The sequence below is a fragment of the Schistocerca gregaria genome, chromosome 6 (assembly GCF_023897955.1).
Source record: "Schistocerca gregaria isolate iqSchGreg1 chromosome 6, iqSchGreg1.2, whole genome shotgun sequence".
Classification (NCBI taxonomy): Eukaryota; Metazoa; Arthropoda; class Insecta; order Orthoptera; family Acrididae; genus Schistocerca; species Schistocerca gregaria.
This window is the reverse complement of record NC_064925.1, coordinates 491,461,346-491,485,470: the sequence shown is the minus strand read 5'-3', so window position 1 is coordinate 491,485,470 and position 24,125 is coordinate 491,461,346. Positions and strand designations below refer to the sequence as shown.

The following is a 24,125-nucleotide window of genomic DNA, read 5'->3' as shown; positions in this document are numbered from 1 at the left end:
CACTCAACGCCATTACGGCGCAGTTCAACTCTTACCTGTGAATATGTACAGTTCTTGTCATCAGAGGCGCCCAGAACAGCTTTCGCATCATCTTCAAGTTCCAGTTCTTCTTTTAGAACGTCAAGCATTGTTACTTCAGTGTTATCTCCTGTTTCTTCTTTATCCATGTCTACGTTATTTACAGTACGTTCACTACCTGGTGTTGAGCTTTCCGCCATTTTTCACGTCTGAGGTTAATTCGAAACTGACGTGTAAAATTTGGCGGGAAAGCTAACCGCCAAATCTGTGTCTCACTAAAAACTCATTTCATAACCTTGTACTTTATTTAAAAGTGCTGTTACTTTTGAGAAAGAATACCATGTTTACACAGACCACGTTCTCGACTGCACGATGTATTTTACTCGAAAAAAGGCAGAGTAAAAGTTTAATACAATAATATTAACTAAAGTAATTCTATTGATGAAATACTTTTTGTTAATTCAGAGCCAAATTAACTTAACATGAAAATGATTGTTAAATTTCTACGAACAAACAGTTCATGACAATGTCATTGAGGTACGTCGTAAACAAACGACAAGTGAATAACGCCGTGCACAATGTTGATGTTTGGAATTTGGAATTGACGTTTCAGTTGAGACGTTGTTAGAATAACATTTTCTTAGTGATTATTTGTCAAGAATGGAAGTATATCCCATACGTCTACAGCCAGGCGCTGAAATAAAATCAAGTCTTCTGCAGTTTGTTAAAGACAGGGATCTTAATGCTGCATTTGTAATTACTTGCTGTGGAAGTATAACACAAGTGATACTTCGATATGCAACGTCAGTGGAAAATGGCATCGTAGTAAGTACGAGTACTAACGTTGTTTGGCATCGATCAAGATTTCAAGTGTGAATGGTTTAGTTTCGCGTATTCTTTTATCCATCCATTTGGTGATTGTACCACCTCACTACATCGTTTTAGATATTGATGTTTTTATGCATTTAATACTTACATCGGAGAGCTTGACTGATATGTTTTTTGTGAGATTTGGCTAATTGACTTACCGATAGCTGGATTAAGTGCCAGTGTCAGTAATAAAACAAATTTGCCTCACGAATTTCGAAACCACTGATCTTACATATTGCCAATTTATCATTCATTTTAGATTTGTTCCCACAAAAAGAAAAATGGAGACGCATGTTAGGGAAAAATGCAGACATGTTTCCCTCCTCCAATCGGTTTCAAAAACCAAATGAAACAGTAGGTTTTCAGAGATATTCTCAAACATCTATGATGTATATACGCAGACAAGCAACGAATGAAGGTTTGTACCAATGCTGGGATTGAAACCGGGATCTCCTGCTCACTAGGCAGATCTACATCTAGCCTATATCTGTACACTGCAAACCACGGTGAGGTGCATGGCGGAGTGTACATCCCGTTTTACCAGTCTCTTCCTATTCAATTCACGAATGGAGCACGGGAAGAATGATTGAATGCCTCTGTGCATGCAGTAATTGGATTTGATCACTATGGGACTTAACTTCTAAGGTCATCAGTCACGTGCAGTAATTATTCCAATCTTATCCTCAAGATCTCTTTGTTAGCAATATGTAGGGGGTGTAGTATATTTCTTGAGTCAGTATTTAAAGCCATTTCTTGAAACTTTGTTAACAGACTTTCTCCAGATACTTTACATCTATCTTCAGGATTCTCTAATTCAGTTCCTTCACTATCTGTGTGATACTCTCCCAGGGATTAAACAAACGTGTGACCATTCGTGCTGCACTTTTCTGTGTACTTCAGTGTCCCTAGTCTTACCTGGTACAGGCCCCACACACTTGGGCAATATTCTAGAACCAGTCACACGAATGATTTTTAGCAATCTCCTTTGTAGATGAATCACACTTTCCCAGTATTCTACCAAAAAATGGAGGCCTACCGCCTACCTTACCCATGACAGAACCTATTTGTTTGTCGCACTGCATATCCCTATTAATTGTTACACCTAGATATTTGTATAGGTGGCTGATTCCAACAGTGGCTCACTGATTTTGTAGTCAATAGGATGCTAAGTTATTTCGTTTTGTGAAGTGCAAAATTTTACATTTCTCAACATTTAAAGCAAGTTGCCAATCACTACACCACATTGAAGTCTTATCAAGATGTGAGTGAATATATATGCAGCTTTTTTCAGATAGTACTTTATTGTAGATAACTGCATTGTCTGCAAAAAGCCTTTTTTTACTATTAATATTGTCTGTGAGGTCATTAATATGCAACTATCTGCCCCCCCCCCCCCCCCCTGCGGGTCCAGGGGTTAGAATAGGCCCGAGATATTCCTACCTGTCATAAGAGGCAACTAAAAGGAGTCTTGCACATTTCGGCCTTTGTGATGGTCCCCTGTAGGGTTTGATATCCATTTTCAAAATTTTGCCGAAGAACGAGCCAATTGGGGAAGGGCGCCTTACATGGTGCATCGTGTCCATCATGCGCTGAGACCTATTGCATCCTTTGTCAATGTGGATCTGCACTTCTGCTCATTCTCCAACTGTTGGGTGAGGTCAACTGTGCAGTATAGTTTTCTACTGTGTTGATGATAATGGACTTGATTGCTTGGTTGCACCTGATATCCAGCACGGTAGCCAGTCCATTGTGGTGGGGCCGCCATGTACCCTGTTGGGTGCAGCCACCTGACCACACATGGATCGCTCTGCTGATGCCTGCGCCGTTAACTCCCCATGTATGCCAAGGGGTAGATGCCCATCCCCCTGAGGTAATCGGGACTCATGGCAGTGGCCAACCTGCCAGGTGGCCTTTGCTGCAGCTGGGTGGCGCCTGTGGGGAGTGGGTGACATCAGGGTGTATGACATCATGAAGTGTAGTACATCATCTCTTGCTGGTGGTCAAACCCTGGCAGTCTAAGCGTTCACAGGATCAATTCAATGTACAGAAGTATGACCCAGAATCGTTCCCCTCCTTGGCCACACCATACGAGGAACATCAGGCTAAGGATGGCAGCGGCTCTTATTCACCCCGATACCTTGTATGTTAGCTAGCTGATGGGGAATCTTTCATGATGATGAAGCTTCAGTTTTTGTTGAGCATTTAGAGCACAAGTTTGGGGAAGTGGAGGGCTTGTCCAAAATAAGATCTGGGTCAGTCTTGATCAAAACAGCATCCTCTGGCCAGTCACAGGCATTACTCCCTTGTGACAAGTTCGGGGATATTTCTGTAACCATCATGCCCCATAAGAGGTTAAATATGGTCCAGGGTATCGTATTTCACAGGGACCTTCTTTTGCAGTCCGACAATGAGCTGCGTGCCAACTTAGAACAGTGAGGTGTACATTTCGTTCAGCATGTCCACTGGGGTCCTACGGATCATCAGGTTGCCACTTGTGCCGTCGTCTTAGCCTTTGACGGTTATACATTACCTGAGAAGGTCAAGGTGATGGTTTACCGCTGTGATGTAAAACCCTATATTCCTCCCCCAATGCAGTGCTTTAAATGTTGGAAGTTCGGTTATATATCTTCCCGTTGTCATTCCAGCGTCACATGTCGAGATTGCGGATGCCTCCCATCACATCCCAATACTCCCTGTGCCCCACCTCCATCTGTGTCAACTGTGGAGAGCCCAATTCACCTTGCTCGCCAGACTGCAGGATTCTCCAGAAAGAAAGGAAAATCATGGAGTACGAGATCCTGGACAGACTGCCTACACTAAGGCTAAGAGGAAATTTAAATGCCAACATCCTGTATCCATGACATCATCTTACGCCCCCGCTACAACAGTTCTAGCCCCATCAGCTCCACAAACCCCAGTCACCTCTCAGAGCCGGAAGACTACACTTGCTCCTTGATGGTGGTGATGGTGGTGGTGGTGGTGGTGGTGGTGGTGGTGGTGGTGGTGGGGGGGGGGGGGGCACTTCCCTCCCTGTTGCTCCTGCACCACCTATTTCAGGAACAACATCCTCTCAACTATCGGGGACGTCCATCCCCACTTCTAAGCCGGATATGTGTAAAACTTCTTGGGCTGCTCTCGCTAGGAAGGGGTCCCTTGGGTCACTCCCTTCCCAGGTTTCTGGGAAACATGACACCCGCCAGCAGATGAAGAGCCCAAAAGCAGCTGGTTGCAGGGCTTCACGCTCATCCTTATTCCCAGAGACTGAATCAGTGAAGTCCTGCCAGCCAGAGAAACCCAAGGATCAGCGAGATAAATCCAAACCGAAGGCCCCCAAGACCAAGGGAATTGCCTTGGGCACCCACAACACCGCTGCCTCCAAGTTCTGCGTTTGAGGTGGAGATTCTGGCGTCCGCTGAGGATGAAGGTCTCACCAGACCCTCAGACACAATGGATATGGACTGCTCAGGCAAAAAGTCGGTAGCAGCGGATGACCCTGAGGCGTAAACTGCCTCATCGAATGTTCCATGTCTTCCCAGTCTCACGATGACGTCATCCTCCAGTGGAATTGCAGTAGTTTTTTCCACTGCCTGGCAGAGCTACACAACTGTTAAGCTTTGCACCTGCTTTATGCATTGCCCTCCAGAAAACCTGGTTCCCGGCAATGCAGACCCCTGCCCTCCGCATCTATAACTGAGACTACAGGAACTGTAATCAAGTGTCAGGTGGAGTTTGTGTTTATGTCCTAAACTCAGTCTGTAGAGAATCTGTGTCCCTTCAAACCCCTCTTGAAGCTGTGGCTGTCAGAATGATGACGACACAGGAAATAACTGTTTGCAATTATATCTTCCTCCAGATTATGCCGTACCCCTGAGTGTATTAGCTGCACTGATTGATCAACTCTCTAAACCTTTCCTAGCCGGCTGCTGTGGCTGAGTGGTTCTAGGCGCTTCAGTCTGGAACCGTGCGACCGCTACGGTTGCAGGTTCGAATCCTGCCTTGGGCGTGGATGTGTGTGATGTCCTTAGGTTAGTTAGGTTTAATTAGTTCTAAGTTCTAGGGGACTGATGACCTCAGCTGCTAAGTCTCGTAGTGCTCAGAGCCATTTTTGAACCTAAACCGTTCCTAGTTTTGGGAGATTTTAATGCCCATAACCCCATGTGGGGTGGCACCATGCTTACTGGCTGAGACAGAGATGTCAAAACTTTACTGTCTAGTTCGACCTCTGCCTCTTAAATACTGGGGCCGTCACACATTTCAGTGTGGCTTGAGGTAGTTACTCGGCCATTGATTTATCATTTTGCAGCCCAGGACTTAAACATGATTGCCGAGCACTTTGCTGAGCACTATGCTCGAGCCTCTGTGTTGGAGGATTACTCCCCAGCCTTTCGCACTCTCAAAAGGTGGCTGGAAGGGAAAGTCCTCTCGTTTCCTACACGCCACAGTGAATCCTGTAACACCCCATTTACAGCGTTGACGCTCCTCAGTGCCCTTGCACATTGCCCGACACAGCTCCTGGACCAGAACGGATCCACAGTCAGATGATTAAACAGCTCTCATCTGACTACAAGCGACATCTCCTCATCATCTTCAACCGGATTTGGTGTGATGGCAGCTTTCCATCACAATGGCGTGAGAGCACCATCATTCCGGTGCTCAAACTCGGTAAAAACTCACTTGATGTGGATAGCTATTGGCCATCAGCCTCACCAACATTCTTTGTAAGCTGCTGGAACATATGGTGTGTTGGCGGTTGGGTTGGATCTTGGAGTCACATGGCCTACTGGCTCCATGTCAGGGCGGTTCCGTCAGGGTCGCTCTACCACTGATAATCTTGTGTCCCTAGAGTCTGCCATCCGAACACCCTTTTCCAGACGCCAACACCGGGTTGCCATCTTCTTTGATTCACGAAAAGCGTATGACACGACCTGGCGATATCATATCCTTGCCACATGATATGTGTGGGGTCTCAGGCACACTCCCAATTTTTATGCAGAATTTCCTGTCACTTCGTACTTTCTGTGTCCAAGTTGGTGCCTCCTATAGTCCCCCCCCCCCCCCCCTCCCGACATATTCAGGAGAAAGGAGTCCTGCAGGGCTCTGTATTGAGTGTCTCTCTATTTTCAGTGGCCATTAACGGTCTAGCAGCAGCTGTCGGGCCATCCGTCTCACCTTCTCTGTATGCAGACGACTTCTGCATTTCATACTACTCCACTAGTACTGGTGTTGCTGAGCGGCACCTACAGGGAGCCATCCACAAAGCACAGTCATGGGCTCTAGCCCACGGTTTTCAGTTTCCAGCCACAACCAGAACTTTGCCTTAACGATCCACTCACAGTAGTGGAGACATTTCAATTCTTAGGACTGGTTTTTGACACCCGATTGGCTTGGCTTCCTCACCTTCATCAGCTTAAGCAGAAGTGCTGGCAGCACCTCAATATCCTCCGCTGCCTGAGCATCACCAACTGGGGTGCAGATAGCGCTACACTGCTGCAGCTCTACAGAGCCCTTGTTCAATCCCACTTTGAGTGTGGGAGTCTAGTTTATGGTTCAGCGGCACCCTCAGCATTATGCCTACTGGGACCAGTGCACCACTGTGGTGTTTGCCTAGTGGCAGAAGCTTTTAGGATGAGTCCGGTGACCAGCATCCTTGTGGAAGCCTGAGTGCCTCCACTGCAGGTTAGGTGTGCACAAGTGCTGGCCATTTACATAGCACATGTTCTTAGTTCTCCTGCGCATCAGAATCACCGTCTCCTTTTCCCACCCATGGCAGTGCATCTCTCGCATCGCCAGCCCAGATCAGGGCTTCCAATTGCAGTTCGTGTCCGATCCCTTATTTCTGAACTGGAGTCCTTGCCTTTACCACCTATACTTGAGGTCCATTTACGTACACCTCCATGGTGTACACCTAGGCTGCAGCTTTGCCTGGACCTTTCACATGGCCCTAAGGACTCAGTTAAGCCCGCGGCTCTTCGCGTCCACTTCCTCTCGAGTCTTAACAAGTGGTTTATACCGATGGCTCGATGGTTGATGCTCATGTCGGCTTCGCAGATGTCAATGGAGGACATACTGAACAGCATTCCTTGTCCGATGGATGCAGTGTTTTCACTGCCGAGCTGGTGGCTATATCTCCGTTCGTGCCCTGGGGAAGTTTTTCTTCTGTGTACTGACTCCTTGAGCAGCCTACAAGCTCTCAACCAGTGCTACCCTCATCATCCTTTGATAGCGACCATCTAGGAGACCATCTATGCCTTAGAACGGTTGGGTCGTTCGGTGGTGTTTGTCTCGACCCCAGGTCACTTTGGAATCCCAGGCAACAAACTTGCCAACAGGCTGGCCAGACAGGCTATGCAGAAACTGCTGATGGAGATTGGGTTCTCTGCAACTGAGCTGGATTCAGTACTATGCCTCAACGTTTTGCGGCTTTGGGAGACGAAATGGTATAACCTCAGCATGCACAACAAACTGTGTGCCATTAAGGAGACTATGAATGTGTGGCAGTCCTCCATGTGGGCCTCTCACAGGGACTCTGTGCTTCTCTGCCGGTTCCACATTGGGCACGCTTGGATGACACATGGCTACCTCCTGCACTGTGATGACCCACCTCAGTGTCGGTGCGGCGCCCGGCTGACAGTGGCCCATATCTAGGTGAGCTGTCCTCCTTTGGCTGCCCCGCGACGGACTCTTCAGTTACCGGATTCGTTGCCATTAATTTTAGCTGACGTCTCATCGGCTAATTTAGTTTTACGTTTTATATATGGCGGTGGGTTTTATCATTCTATATAAGTTTTAGCACGTGTTCTTTGTCCCTTTGTGTTCTCCACTCTAATGCTTTTATAGTGGATGTTTTAATGTGTTGCAGAGTGGCTGGCTTTTCCTTTTTATTCTCTTGGTCGGCTAGCCATGGTCATCTGCTCTCTTGCTTTTACCCCTTCTACCTGTTTCTTGTGTCTCTCTGTGGTTTTCTTTTCCTGGTCTTGTCCATACTAGTGTTGGTTGTCCTCCTGTCATTCTTCTGGTTCTTCCTCCCTCTTGTAATTGTGCTGTATATCTCCTTTCTTTTCTTCTTTCCATTGTGTAATTATTTTACTGGGAACAAGGGACCGATGACCTCGCAGTTTGGTCCCTTCCCCCTCCCTCTTTTAAACCAACCAACTTCTCAATATGAAGATGACTCTCCATCCAAGATAACATGCTGTGTCGTTCCTACCAACAAGACAGATGCACTAACCACTATGCACCTTCGCACAGTGGCTTTACACAACTGCACGGACTATCCAGCACATGTACCTTCCTTCTTAATCCAAATTCCATTTTTAAAAATCTTTGAAAAACTTAGGAAAATCAAACTCTTACACTAACTTGACACCTTTGGTTTTCTGAATTGTAACCAGCCTGGTTTTCATACAGGCCATATCACAGAAAGAACTATACAGACCTCTATGTAAGAGATTGTTAGAATTTTAGAGAATAACAAATTGATGTTGACCTCCACCTCAAAGATAGCTACATCAGTATCTCAAAGATAGCTACATCAGTACCTCCGTCCATATCAGACCTACTAACCACTAGCAATATGTCCACCTCAGCAGCTGCCACCCATTCCATACCAAGAAGGCCGTTTCATATTGCCTAGCCACCCGTGGCCATCACATCTGCAGTGACGAGCAGTCCCTCTTGAAATGCATTAAGGGTCTCACTGAAGCCTTCACTGACTTTAATTATCCTCCCAACCCTGTACAGAAACAAATCTCCCCTGCCTTATCTTTCAGTCTCCCACCACCTCCCAAAGTCCCCCCATCGGGCCACAGAGGAGCTTCCCCCTCATAACTCAGTACCACCCAGGACTATACAGCTGAATTACATTCACCGCCAGGGTTTCGAGTACCTCTTGTTGTGTCCTGAAATGAGAAATGTGCTGCTCACTATCCTTCCCACTCCTCCCACAGTGGTATTCTGCCGTCCACCGAACCTGTGCAATATACTCATCCATCCCTACACAACCCCTGCTCCTAACTCCTTACCTCATGGCTCATACCCCTGTAATAGATCTAGATGCAAGACCTGTCCCATATATCCTCCCACCACCACCTACTCTAGTCAGGTCACTAACATCACCTATCCCATCACAGGCAGGGCTACCTGTGAAATCAGTCAGATGATCTACAAGCTAAACTGCTACCACTGTGCTGCATTCTAAGTGGGCATGTCAACCAACAAGCTGTCTGTTCCCACGAGTGGCACTGACAAACTGTGGCCAAAAAGGAAGTGGACCACCCTATATCTGAGCATGCTGTCTAAACATGACATCCTTCATTTCACTGCTGCTTCACAGCCTGTGCCATATGGCTCCTTCCCATCAAAACCAGCTTTTCTGAACTGCGCAGGTGGGAACTTTCCCTGCAATACGTCCTACGTTCCTGTAACTCTCCTGGCCTCAACCTTCGTTAGTCACTGTCCTCACCCATCCAGCCCCTTCCCTGTTCCGTTCCATCGTTGGATCCAGTCTTTTTACTTCTCTCCCAACCTAGATCTCTTTGATCGTATTCTCTTTGACAAACTGGAGGCAGTAGGCATGAGAAGAATTGGGAGGAGATTATTTGAATCCAATCTCAAACATAGAACTCAGGTTGTCAAACTAATCTCATCTCGAAACAGGCAAAAAATGAAGTGGGTATCAAATGCTAAGAAAGTGGGGGTGGGTGTCTCACAGGGTAGTGTTCTTGGCCCTCTGTTGTTCCTGATCTATATAAATGACATTAAATTACACACAGTACAGTAAAGCAAATGAGAAGGATGACCTCTATTTATTATCGAGTAACCAGGACCTTGCCGTTGGTGGGGAGGCTTGCCTCAGCGATACAGATGGCCGTACCGTAGGTGCAACCGCAACGGAGGGGTATCTGTTGAGAGGCCAGACAAACGTGTGGTTCCTGAAGAGGGGCAGCAGCCTTTTCAGTAGTTGCAGGGGACAGTCTGGATGATTGACTGACGTGGCCTTTCAACATTAACCAAAACGGCCTTGCTGTGCTGGTACTGCGAACGGCTGAAAGCAAGGGGGAACTATGGCCGTCATTTTTCCTGAGGGCATGCAGCTTTACTGTATGATTAAATGATGATGGCGTCCTCTTGGGTAAAATATTCCGGAGGTAGAATAGTCCCCCATTCGGATCTCCGGGTGGGGACTACTCAGGAGGACGTCGTTATCAGGAGAAAGAAAACTGGCATTCTACGGATCGGAGCGTGGAATGTCAGATCCCTTAACCGGGCAGGTAGATTAGAAAATTTAAAAAGGGAAATGGATAGGTTAAAGTTAGATATAGTGGGAATTAGTGAAGTTCGATGGCAGGAGGAACAAGACTTCTGGTCAGGTGAATACAGGGTTATAAACACAAAATCAAATAGGGGTAATGCAGGAGTAGGTTTAATAATGAATAAAAAAATAGGTGTGCGGGTAAGCTACTACAAACAGCATAGTGAACGCATTATTGTGGCAAAGATAGACACCTACTACAGTAGTACAAGTTTATATGCCAACTAGCTCTGCAGATGATGAAGAAATGTATGATGAGATAAAAGAAATTATTCAGATAGTGAAGGGAGACGAAAATTTAATAGTCATGGGTGACTGCAATTCGAGATTAGGAAAAGGGAGAGAAGGAAACATAGTAGGTGAATATGGATTGGGGCTAAGAAATGAAAGAGGCAGCCGGCTGGTAGAGTTTTGCACAGGGCATAACTTAATCATAGCTAACACTTGGTTCAAGAATCATGAAAGAAGGTTGTATACATGGAAGAATCCTGGAGATACTAGAAGGTATCAGATAGATTATGTAATGGTAATACAGAGATTTAGGAACCAGGTTTTAAATTGTAAGACATGGGACCAGGATAAACTGACTAAACCAGAGGTTGTACAGGGAAAGCATAAGGGAAAAATTGAGAGGAATGGGGGAAAGAAGTACAGTAGAAGAAGAATGGGTAGCTTTGAGGGACGAAGTAGTGAAGGCAGCAGAGGATCAAGTAGGTAAAAAGATGAGGGCTAGTACAACTCCTTGGGTAACAGAAGAAATGTTGAATTTAATTGGCGAAAGGCGAAAATGTAAAAATGCAGTAAATGAAGGAGGCAAAGAGGAATACGGACGTCTCAAAAATGAGACAGCTAAGCAGGGATGGCTAGAGGACAAATGTAAGGATGTAGAGGCTTATCTCACTAGGGTAAGATAGATACTGCCTACAGGAAAATTTAAGAGACCTTTGGAGAGAAGAGAACCACGTGTATGAATATCAAGAGCTCAGATGGCAACCCAGTTCTAAGCAAAGAAGGGAAGGCAGAAAGGTGGAAGGAGTATATAGAGGGTCTATACAAGGGCGATGTTCTTGAGGACAATATTATGGAAATGGAAGAGGATGTAGATGAAGATGAAATGGGAGATACGATACTGCGTGAATGAGTTTGACAGAGCACTGAAAGACCTGAGTCGAAACAAGGCCCCTGGAGTAGACAAAATTCCATTGGAACTACTGATGGCCTTGGGAGAACCAGTCCTGACAAAACTCTACCATCTGGTGAGCAAGATGTATGACACAGGGAAAATACCCTCAGACTTCAAGAAGAATGTAATAATTCCAATGCCAAAGAAAGCAGGTGTTGACAGATGTGAAAATTACCGAACTATCAGTTTAATAAGTCACAGCTGCAAAATACTAACGCGAATTCTTTACAGACGAATGGAAAAACTAGTAGAAGCCGACCTCGGGGAAGATAGTTTCGATTCCGTAGAAATATTGGAACACGTTAGGCAATACTGACCTTAGAGCGGCCGGTGCTAAGTTAAAACTAGTAGCACCGGCCGGACTTAGCCGCTGGAGCTCTCATGCTCACAGTAGTGACAGAAACAAAGTGCCTCTCAAGGTCACCCGTGACGTCACACAGCCAGAGCGCGCGCAGCCACTACTCAGTAGTAGACTCAATAATGACACGAAGTGCCCGGTATATATTTTTTTGGGGATCAAGGTCAAATCATTTATTAAAATAAAAAACAAATTATACATCATGTTATACATCATGCATGGTAATACAAAGTAATATCACCATTTACAACACTACCATTAATACCACTCTGCTTAACCCAAATATAAATTCCATCATCTGAAACAAGACGACGTCTTCCTCTTGTCCTTATCCACATAGGTGCAGTAGACTCAATGTAGTTAGTACTCTCCATTGTATCAACAACTTCACAATTTATCTTAGAAGAAAGATTAAGGAAAGGCAAACCTACGTTTCTAGCATTTGTAGACTTAGATAAAGCTTTTGACAATGTTGACTGGAATACTCTCTTTCAAATTCTAAAGGTGGCAGGGGTAAAATACAGGGAGCGAAAGGCTATTTACAATTTGTACAGAAACCAGATGGTAGTTATAAGAGTCAAGGGGCACGAAAGGGAAGCAGTGGTTGGGAAGGGAGTGAGACCGCGTTTTAGCCTCTCCCCAATGTTATTCAATCTGTATATTGAGCAAGCAGTAAAGGAAACAAAAGTAAAATTCGGAGTAGGTATTAAAATCCATGGAGATTAAATAAAAACTTTGAGGTTTGCTGATGACATTGTAATTCTGTCAGAGACAGCAAAGGACTTGGAAGCACAGATGAACGGAATGGACAGTGTCTTGAAAGGAGGATATGAGATGAACATCAACAAAAGCAAAACGAGGATAATGGAATGTAGTAGAATTAAGTCGGGTGATGCTGAGGGAATTAGATTAGGAAATGAGACACTTAAAGGAGTTTTGCTATTTGGGGAGCAAAATAACTGATGACGGTCGAAGTAGAGAAGATATAAAATGTAGACTGGCAATGGCAAGGAAAGCGTTTCTGAAGAAGAGAAATATTTTAACATCAAGTACAGATTAAAGTGTCAGGAAGTCGTTTCTGAAAGTATTTGTATGGAGTGTAGCCATGTATGGAAGTGAAACATGGATGAATAGTTTGGGCAAGAAGATAATAGAAGCTTTCGAAATGTGGTGCTACAGAAGAATGCTGAAGATTAGATGGGTAGATCACATAACTAATGATGAAGTATTGAATAGAATTGTGGAGAAGGGGTGTATGTGGCACACTTGACAAAAAGAAGGGACTGGTTAGTAGGACATGTTCTGAGGCATCAAGGAATCACAAATTTAGCATTGGAGGGCAGCGTGGAGGGTAAAAATCGTAGAGGGAGACCAAGAGATGAATACACTAAGCAGATTCAGAAGGATTTGGGTTGCAGTAAGTACTGGGAGATGAAGAAGCTTGCCCAGGATAGGGTAGCATGGAGAGCTGCTGCAAAAAAAAAAAAAAAAAAAAAAAAAAAAAAAAAAAAAAAAAAAAAAAAAAAAAAACACACACAACAACAACAACATTAATAACCAGGATATGGAGAAAGTAAAGTCTATCTAAAAATTTTGGGCATGTGCATTGATAATGACTTGGGCTGGAAATATTTTTTAAAATCAATTCTGCATGCTTTGTCTGAGAATAATTTCTACAGTTTGTAGCACAGTGTGTGCAAAACCAGTACATTCTGCTTATTTCGTTTCTGTTGTAACTTATGGAATAATGTTCTGGGGTGTGACAAAATCTTGCTTGAAAGATATTTTTGAATTCCAGAGAAAGGCCATTAGAATTATTCACACAGCTCTCCACAAACACATGACAGGCCTTTATTCATGCAGTTAAAAATACTGAGAGTACCACACTATGTAGGCACATATTCAAAAGCGTATTATATGCAAGAACATACTTGAGTAGTTTGTGTAGAAAATCATGTTTCCATAACTACAGTCACATCTTGGTAAGAATCTGCAAGTAGAAAGAGCTAGAAAAACAGAAATGTGAATTATTATGGAATAAAGCTGTGTAGTGCTTTGCCAGTTTGCATGAAGAGAATGTAAGACGAGAGAAAATTTAAGTTAGAATTAAAAAATTACCTGCCATTCTAATTGTTTTTACAATATGGAGGAATATTTTGAATCCCTAAATAACAAATACTTTTATTTTCTTCAATGTAATTTGAATTGTGTTGTTATTCTTTTGAACTTTATATGATGTGATAAATGTGTATCTCAGTCTGTACTGCATGCATGTCAAATCATTGTGTACTTGTCCAGTGAGCATGAAAAAGACCAGTGCATTAACTCATTGGATCATTTTTTTTCATCAATTGTAAAATGTTAAGTTTATTTTTGCTATATTATTTTGCATTTCCTGCATCATGTAAGTGATACAAAGGATGATAGAGAGAGAGAGAGAGAGAGAGAGAGAGAGAGAGAGAGAGAGAGAGAGAGAGAGAGATAGATACTGTATTCTATGAACGTAAATTAGGATTTTGATTATAGACATCCCCCCTCCCCTGCCAAAATCGTGGTTTTGGTGACAGACTGATCTGTGGTAGAGACCTAGATTACATTAAAAGGTTGTGCGTAAGCTAAACAAACAAAAATTAAAGATAAATAAAGTTTATATGGTATTATATCGTAACCAATTATTTATGTTTGTACCATATTTAAATGCATTTTACCATATTTAATGGAATTTTTGTAGATAAATTCAGAAAATGCTTGTTATGTACATATGCCACAAATAAACTCAGAAAAATCAGTGGGGGGTACTCGTTGTTACTTTTACTTTCAGTTTAAAATAGTTTTATCCTGCTCCCTTCATATATGTGAGGACGGATGTCTTCTTGTAGCAGCATGTGTCTTTAGTCCCGCTCTTCAGTGCTCTGCTAGTATTCTTGATTTGATGGAAACCTGAACAGTAATTAGTTGCAGCTCTTTAACACTTCTAAAAGTCCTTAATTATCAAAACTCACCCATGTAACTAATGCTGAAAATGTAACTTTGCTAAACAAAGGCAAAATGAACTCCACAATATTAACCAACCACAGACTAGCATAATTACCAACTAACAACACAAGCCAAAAACTTAAACACCAATTTCAGAATACAAGAAACACACAGTTAGCCACATAAACACGTACACCATACATAGGGCCTACTATAATGATAATAATAATAATAATAATAATAATAATAATAATAATAATAATAATAATCCCCGTGGAGGCCCGGGAAAAGAATAGGCCTCTGGTATGTTCAGCCAGTCGTAAAAGGCGACAAAAAGAACAAACCACTAATAGGGCTAACTCCCCTTTTAGTGTGATTAGTTGGTTCAGGACACAACTAAAGAAGCCTCGGACAAGCGCCGTCATGGTCGGGGACGACGCTTGAACCCTATGCCCGCCCACAATGTTAACGACTCTGCTAGCCAACTGGAAAATGAGTTAAATCCAAATAGAAGTGTTTTGCAGGATATGCTTCCTGCAACCACCCTAGAAGGAAAACAAAGACAGAGGATGAGATGGTCAGATGAAGTTAATCGACACCTCATGTTCTGTTATTACCAAGCAACAAACCTAGGAACCAACACAACTGGATACAGATCACTAGTATACACAACATTTATTACCAGATACCCAGAATTAAAATTTTTAAAAGAACAACGACTAGCTAATCAAAAATAACAGGATACCCCAGTCAGAATTAGAAAACATCAAACAACAAGTACAACAAATACTGGAACAAAATAATGTGCAATCAGAAGAAGAAGAAAATACAGTAATGGACTCTCACATCCCAGAGCAAACAAACAAAGAACAACACGCATCAATTAAACAATCAGAGGAAAACGAAGTATTAAGACTGCCACCAGAACAAGTACAAATAGAACACGAAGTGACACACATGTTAGATATAGAAGAAAAATTTCAGCTAACATATATAGAATACAAAGACACAAATACAGACATTAGACCGTTCTTGCATAGACTGCCAAATAACCCACAAGTCGAAACAACAATAAAAACTATCAACACAATCATACACAACAAAATAAATGAAAACACAACTATTACAACTACTGGTTTATGTAGGAGCACTCACTACACTAAATATACACACTAGGCAGAGATCAGAACCAACCAACACACAGAAGAAACCCACAAAACCAGCATGGCAACACAGGCTACAGATCAGAATAGAAAAACTGAGACGAGACATTGGACAGCTAACACAATTTATAAGACATCAAATGTCTGGGGGGGGGGGGGGGGGGGGGACCGAAAAGGGTTAGGTAAAATCTCACAACAAGAAGCGATAGAGCAATTAGATGATAAGAAGCAGAAATTACAAGCATTGGCCAAAGGACTTAGAAGATACAAAAAAAAGTGAAAATAGAAGGAAACAAAACCAAACATTCAACACAAACCAAAAGAAATTCTACCAGACAATAGATAACACACACATTAAAATAGACAATCCACCAAACATAACACACATGGAACACTTCTGGAGCAACATATGGTCAAACTCAGTACAACATAACAGACATGCACGGTGGATACAAGCAGAAACAGACTCGTACAAGATGATACCACAAATGCCTGAAGTGATAATTTTGCAACATGAAGTCACCCAAGCAATTCTACTCACAATTGGAAAGCCCCTGGTAAAGATAAAATAGCAAATTTCTGGCTAAAGAAGTACACCTAAACACATTCACATCTAACTAAATTATTTAACAGTTACATTGCAGACCCATACACATTCCCTGATACACTTACACATAGAATAACTTACCTGTAACAAAGATCAAGCAGACACAGCAAACCCAGCTAAATACCGCCCCATAACATGCCTACCAACAATATACAAAATATTAACTTCAGTGATTACACAGAAATTAATGACACATACAACACAGAACAAAATTATAAATGAAGAACAAAAAGGCTGATGCAAAGGAGCACGAAGATGTAAAGAGCAACTGATAATAGATACAGAGGTGACATATCAAGCTAAAACTAAACAAAGGTCGCTACACTATGCATACATTGATTACCGAAAAGCTTTTGATAGTGTACCCCACTCATGGTTACTACAGGTATTGGAAATATACAAAGTAGATCCTAAATTGATACAGTTCGTAAACATAGTAATGAAAAATTGGAAAACCACACTTAATATCCAAACAAATTCAAATAACATCACATCACAGCCAATACAGATTAAGCGTAGGAATATACCAAGGAGACTAATTAAGTACTTTCTGGTTCTGCCTTGCTCTGATCCCACTATCCAACATGCTAAAAAATACAAATTATGGATACAATATTACTGGAACATACCCACACAAAATCACACATTTGCTATACATGGATGAACTAAAACTATTGGCAGCAACAAATCAACAACTCAACCAATTACTAAAGATAACAGAAGTATTCAGCAATGATATAAATATGGCTTTTGGAACAGACAAATGTAAGAAAAATAGCATAGTCAAGGGAAAACACACTAAACAAGAAGATTACATATTGGATAACCACAGCGACTGCATAGAAGCGATGGAAAAAACAGATGCCTATAATTATCTAGGATACAGACAAAAAATAGGAAGAGATAATACAAATATTAAAGAAGAACTAAAAGAAAAATATAGACAAAGACTAACAAAAATACTGAAAACAGAATTGACAGCAAGAAACAAAACAAAAGCTATAAATACTTATGCTATACCAATATTGACCTACTCATTTGGAGTAGTGAAATGGAGTAACACAGACCTCAATACTGCACTCAATACACTTACACGATCACAATGCCACAAATATAGAATACATCACATACATTCAGCAACAGAAAGATTCACATTAAGCAGAAAGGAAGGGGATTTATCGACATAAAAAACCTACATTATGGACAGGTAGACAATTACAACCCTTTAGAGTCATAACATCAACAGATATGAAGAAAGTAAATTGGAAAAATAAAACACGACATGGCAAGCACCAGCATCATCTAACACAGCCACACATCAATCAAGACGCATCCAACACATGGCTAAGAAAAGGCAATATATACAGTGAGACGGAAGGGTACATGATTGCAATACAGGATCAAACAATAAACACCAGATATTACAGCAAGCATATTATTAAAGATCCCAATACCACAACAGATAAATGCAGACTTTGCAAACAACAAATAGAAACAGTAGATCACATCACAACCGGATGTACAATACTAGCAAATACAGAATACCCCAGAAGACATGACAATGTAGCAAAAATAATAAATCAACAGCTTGCCTTACAACTAAACTTATAAAACAACATGTTCCCACATACAAGTATGCATCACAAAATGTACTGGAGAATGATGAATACAAATTCTACTGGAACAGAACCATTATAACAGATAAAACACCACCACATAACAAACGTGACATCATACTCACCAATAAAAAGAAGAAATTAACACAACTAATCGAAATATCCATACCCAATACAACAAAATACAAAAGAAAACAGGAGAAAAAATTGAAAAATACATCCAACTGGCTGAGGAAGTCAAGGATATGTGGCATCAGGATAAGGTTGACATTATACCAATTGTACTATCAACTACAGGAGTCATACCACACAATATCCACCAGTACATCAATGCAATACAGCTACAGCCAAACTTATATATACAACTACTGAAATCCGTAATTATTGATACATGTTCAATTACCCGAAAGTTCCTAAATGCAATATAAAATATACCGTACAGTTAAAAGGAAGTCACGCTTGATCAAGGTCCTTGTCACTTTCTACTTCTGACCAGACATAACGTCTGAGATAAGAAAGAAATAATAATAATAATAATGACGATGATGATGGTGATAAAAACATACTTACCAACCAAAGTCAGTTGACACATTATAGTCGAGTCAGAGTAAGAAAATCTGTCAGTTGCAGTGAGCTGGGTATGGCTGCTTTGTGCACCTACATCCACCAATTATGTAATACACTTTTGTAAATGTACCTATGGCAAAATATCACTGTTACTGGAGCTCTATAGATGTCTTAGTTTTTCACGTGCAGGCATTTGCACTTAAAAGCTGGCAACAGTGCCGCTAACTGTCATGGATCATCTTACACGGAATCAACTATAGTAATCTGGCAATAGCATATGTGTAATCAAAACAGTCTTTTGAATGATCAGTGGATAGAACACCATATATTACCCTGTCGAGAATGCCCATGGTCTGAAATGCAGCAACTTTGGCCAGTCTCATACTTTGTCCACTAACGTTGCACTTGATATAGTCAGCAAATTAAATCGAGTAACTATAGGCATTTAATCATGATGAACATGTCGTCCCCCACAGCAACATGCAGTGATTTGCTCGTGAACTTCGTTGTCATATCCATAACTAATGAAAACCAAAACCTAAATCTTCAACCATAAACAACTAACTGCACCAATAATTCCAAACCTGAAAATAAATATATCAGTGACAAACTGCCTCTTCCAGTATTATGCGCACAAGCAGCACTCAAGAAGTCCTGTGAATCATTACCAGCATTCTCAAACAATTTAGAAACAAACATCTCACAGCAGAGCGTGCCACTACATACTCCAGCATGTCCTCTTCAAGCGCAGGCACTTCAAATACGCCGCACTACCGTGAAGTCGCATAACTCATCATGGCTGTTTCACTGGTCAAAGCAGATGTGTGGCCCCACAAACTTCAGTTGACCCCCATTACTTGAATTGTACTTATCCACACTGAGCTTTATATTTTCTTTCAGCTTTAATCACAGTTATCAGATCTGAACTTAATGTTCTCAGTTATCTTTTAAATGGGTTAGTAGTAACACACTATATATTCAAACAATATAAATACTCTCCTAACTTTCTTGATGACCCTTTTGTCTTTGGTGACTACCGTTTGTGTAACAGCTTAATGGTCTCTCATGGGGGACACACTTGAAAAGATTGGATCTGTTTGTAACTAGCAGGTTTAGAAAAAAATTTCTTTCTTGAGTGAGTTATTGGACTGGTTATTAGAAGCAGTTACCTGATCAAGTTTTTAGCAATACATCATAATACTGTTGGTCCATTTTGCTAATAATGTATGTATAGTCTTCCCATCGATGCTTTGCTGGTAAAAGTCTCCATTTACTGCTACAATCTAGGGGGGGGGGGGGGGGTGGTGTTATTTTCTATGCTACATAATATAGGCTGTCTTTGAGTGACTGTGGGACATCTAATTGTGGCTGAATCAGTAGAAACACCTGATCATTTATCTAAGTTCACTGACTGCGGTTACTTTCTCCCACATTAGTTACCTAGATGTTATGCATCTGCAAATTGCTATAAGCAATGCTCCTCCTCCTGGAACGTATAATTATTGTTTTGATATGTGTTCTCAAAAATTTCCCTACTGTCTACTTAATGCTTCAACTGATTCCCAATTCCAAGTATGTTGTGGGGGTGACTGATTTCTACAAGAGATGTGACCTCTTGGAACTTTTCCATGAAAACTCCGTCAGTTAACAATTAATAAGTCGAGATTATTGCTCCCTGCATTTGTTGTATAATTATTGAAACTGTTGGTTTATCTGATACCTGATGCTGTTTTTTGTATTTGGGCGGGGGAAGGGAGGGGGCGGTTTTTCGAGTTGAGTAAATTGCTACTCACCACAGAGGAGAAAAGAATGCTAGAAATATTCAGCTAATGGATTAAGTCCTTCATCAGACATAGAAAACTCACATTCACACAGGCACAACTCACACCCACATAGCCAATGTCACCCCTGGGTGATGAGGTCTGGTATTAGCAATCAGAGGCAGCATTGGCCGTGTGTGTGTGTTTCATCACAGAACTGGTGAAGTTTCTCGTTTAGACCTTCCGTTCAGCTCCATACCAAAGGCCCCGATCAGTCTTCAGAATGATACTGCAAATCGACAGTTATACACAGACATTGTGAGTGAGGCTAACTTTCTTGACCACTTGTAACACTATTGCAGAATCTTCAAACAGGTTGCGAGACTGCACTTTATTCACTGGCGGTGGCGCTGCTATCTGTTGGCCAGAAATTGTGTGTTTAATTTACAGGAATGACAGTGATGTAGGACAGTTTTGCTGAGATGACAAACTTGTAGAATCCAAAAGGATTGTCTTAGTAGTAAGTCCTATTCAGAGATGGCGTAGACTGATACGTGTGTTCATATTCAGAGTTTAGTAAAGTGATGGTCCTCTTCTGGAATAAGAATGTGATGTTCTTCGTAACACATTGATGTACACCAGGCAACCCTCCAAATTTAATGAATGATTATCCAAATGTATGCGTGCACACGTGCTGTTTTGGTAGAAGGACTTTTGTCTGAAAGCTTAAATGTTTAACAATCTTTTATATTGTGCCTGTCTGCAACTCAACACAAGTTCTGTTTTACCTTGTCTTGTAGCATGCGGTGTACGTTTCACATAAATAAAATCTTTCTAAGAGTGTCTAGTTTTCTTCACACCTTTGTACACTATTATTGGTTGAATTATAATGAGAAAAAAATAAACTCACAAATTTATGACATCAAAAATAAACATAATAAAAATAAAATTACTTGCTACTTGTTTTGGTTAAATTGCAGACTCATAAAGAAGAGAGACTGGTAGAGCCAATGGAAATTCTTAGCTTGACAGGAACTGTAAGTCAGGATGGTGCTCATTTACACACTTGTTTAGGGAGACATGATGGGTCAGTGGTGGGAGGTCATGTGATTGATAGTATGGTGGTGCAGACAACAGCAGAAATAGTTGTTGGGAATGCAGCTAGTTACAAGTTTACGAGAGTAATGGATTGTGCGACAGGATATGGTGAGCTGTGTGTGTCCAGTTGTCGTAAAACGCAAACTGAAGGATGTTTTACAACTGAGTAGCTATCTAGTTATAATAGATATTATTTAGTCTGGCAGGAGCCCAAACAGCACTTCTATATCATCAGTTGCAAAACCTTGAAGACAACTAGGTTAGTTATTAAAATATCATGCAGAAAAATGAAATCTTCAATGTAGATGGACACCTGTAAGTATAACTTCTATTATTCAAATGGGTGCATTTAAACTGGATTGTACTTTCCATTCAGAACTGCTGGATGATAAATGAACAGATAATCCTGTTAAACAAGGCAAAATAACTATAAGTATAGTGGTTTACAGGTTCATGGTTTTGTGAAATTTCATCCATTCCTGTTTGTTGGGTTTACTTGCTTGCTCCATAGAATGTGCAGTCGACTTACAAACTGGGCAGGATGATGCAACATTTCTTGTAACTGTTTTGTTTGCTCAGATGTGTAAATTATAAATCAAAAGGTGGTGGTTCCAATCCCACTGGTGGTGAAACTTTTTCTTTTCCTCTTTGAATTAATAAGACATTAACCTCAGTCGATTTGGGTGTATGAAAAAAATGTAAAGATTTATTTATAAATCCCCTTATAAATGGACTGGTGTAATATGTCTCAGACTGAAGTAAGAGAATGAAATATCTCCTCCAGTAGAACCATGGTGTGGAATGAAACTGCTGTTTTTTTTTTTTCTTTACATAGCTCTACTGAAATGAGTTTAAGGAACAAGGAACTGTGGAATTTTGATCACTTTGTGATCAGGGATTCACACTCCGGTTGCAATAAGATAAAACCAGAACAGTTGTGCAAGGAAGGAATTAAATTTTATAAAGTGTGAATGAATATAATTATTAGAAAGTGACATTTAGTTTATCAAATGATAGTGGAGGAAAAATTATTTGTATCCACTACAGCATCAGCTATCCAATTAGCTCATATGCTTTGACATCACAACATAACACAGGCTTGCAGCATTTACGTGCACCGAGAATGTACTAAGCTACATAGTACTTTTCCATTGCTGAAGTATGACATAACTACTTTACAAAGAAGAAATAAAAAGATCTGGCTGCCATTATTGTAATATCATCAAGATTGGTCCACTACTTTACAGAGATACAAGTGGCAAACTAATGGGAATAACTTTTAAATGTTTGTCTTATTAGTGGTTGTTTATTTCTGTGGACAAGATATCAAAGCTCGGAATCTAGGCTTACACAAAAAAGAACATTTTAGACTTGTTCACTCATAAGTAAATGTGCAGTAATACAAAATAAAGTTTCATTACTTTGTATGAAACGGATACTGAGGTTTCCAACTTTCATTCTGGTGACACTTAATGGTGAAAAGGCATTCCAATCAAAAACGGTAATGACCTAAAAATAAGTGTAGCCAGCCAAAATGATTTGAGTAATTTAAAATTTCAGGCTAGGTGCAAATAAAACAAAATTATAAGGTATGTCAGCTCAGATCATCCACTCACCACACAGTGTCAAAAGCCCACGTTGCATATCAATAAACCGAAACTGATTATTGCTCCTAGAGACCCACAGTAGTTTACCTCTTGCTGACATATTTGTGTTTAGTGAAACAGTCATGTTTTGCTTGAATATTATGTTACATTTGTAAACTTTTTCATAAATAAAAGCACATGTAAACACTAAGAGGAATGAAATTTTGAGTGTTTGCTTTGATTCTTATAAATTACTTATTTGTAAACAGTCCTTTAATGACCAAATAGAATTTGAAATAAAGTAATGAGCAAGAAAACTAAAAATGATTAATTATGGTGTAATTGTAATGTTTTGTTAATGCCAGATTCATATATTCATCGGAGGGATGAAAATTCCTCACAAATCAGGAGCTCTGGAGCCTGAACAGTAGAAGAAACCCACCTTGTACCCAACAGTTAACATCATATGGTTGCTCCAGTTATTATCAAATTCAAATGCAATATTGGAAACTCCAGGCAGGAATAACAACAATGTAGAAAAAGATGGATACTTACTGTACAGGTAACACACTAGGCTGCAGAAAGGCACAATTAAGAGAGACACACAGTCTTTTGGCCACACCATTCATTCACACAGGCAAGCACTCCTGTCAACTCTGGCATTCTGCATTTACATCTATACTCTGCAAACCACCTTGAGATGCATGACGGGGGGAATTCTTAGAGTTTCTTCCTGTTCTATTCACATATGGAGCATGGGAAGAACGATTGTTTGAATGCCGCCCCCCCCCCCCTCTCTCTCTCTCTCTCTCTCTCTCTCTCTCTCTCTCTCTCTCTCTCTCTCTCTGTGTGTGTGTGTGTGTGTGTGTGTGTGTGTGTGTGTGTGTGTGTGTTAATTATTCTAATCTTATCCTTGCGATCCCTGTGCGAGAAATACAGACTTTCTCGTGATGGTTTACATCTACCTTCAGGAGTATCCAGTTCCTTGTGACACTCTTCCACGGATTAAACAA

General features: G+C 41.2%; 2 protein-coding genes across 2 annotated transcripts in view; one reads left to right on the top strand and one right to left on the bottom strand.

Moving 5' to 3' along the window:
- The window catches only part of LOC126279073 (putative E3 ubiquitin-protein ligase UBR7), a 62,951-nt gene extending 61,724 nt beyond the window's left edge, over positions 1-1,227 (bottom strand). The window contains exon 1 of the mRNA XM_049979531.1: positions 36-1,227. Within this exon, the coding sequence (XP_049835488.1) occupies positions 36-218 (183 nt within the window). The 5' untranslated portion in view covers positions 219-1,227. The remainder of the gene's footprint in view (positions 1-35) is intronic.
- LOC126279079 (bifunctional protein GlmU-like) lies at positions 600-23,560 on the top strand. The gene is made up of 2 exons (XM_049979539.1): positions 600-843; positions 21,409-23,560. The coding sequence occupies exons 1-2, from the start codon at positions 679-681 to the stop codon at positions 21,694-21,696; spliced, it is 453 nt and encodes a 150-aa protein (XP_049835496.1). The 5' UTR covers positions 600-678; the 3' UTR covers positions 21,697-23,560.
- The last annotated feature ends 565 nt before the right edge of the window (positions 23,561-24,125 follow it).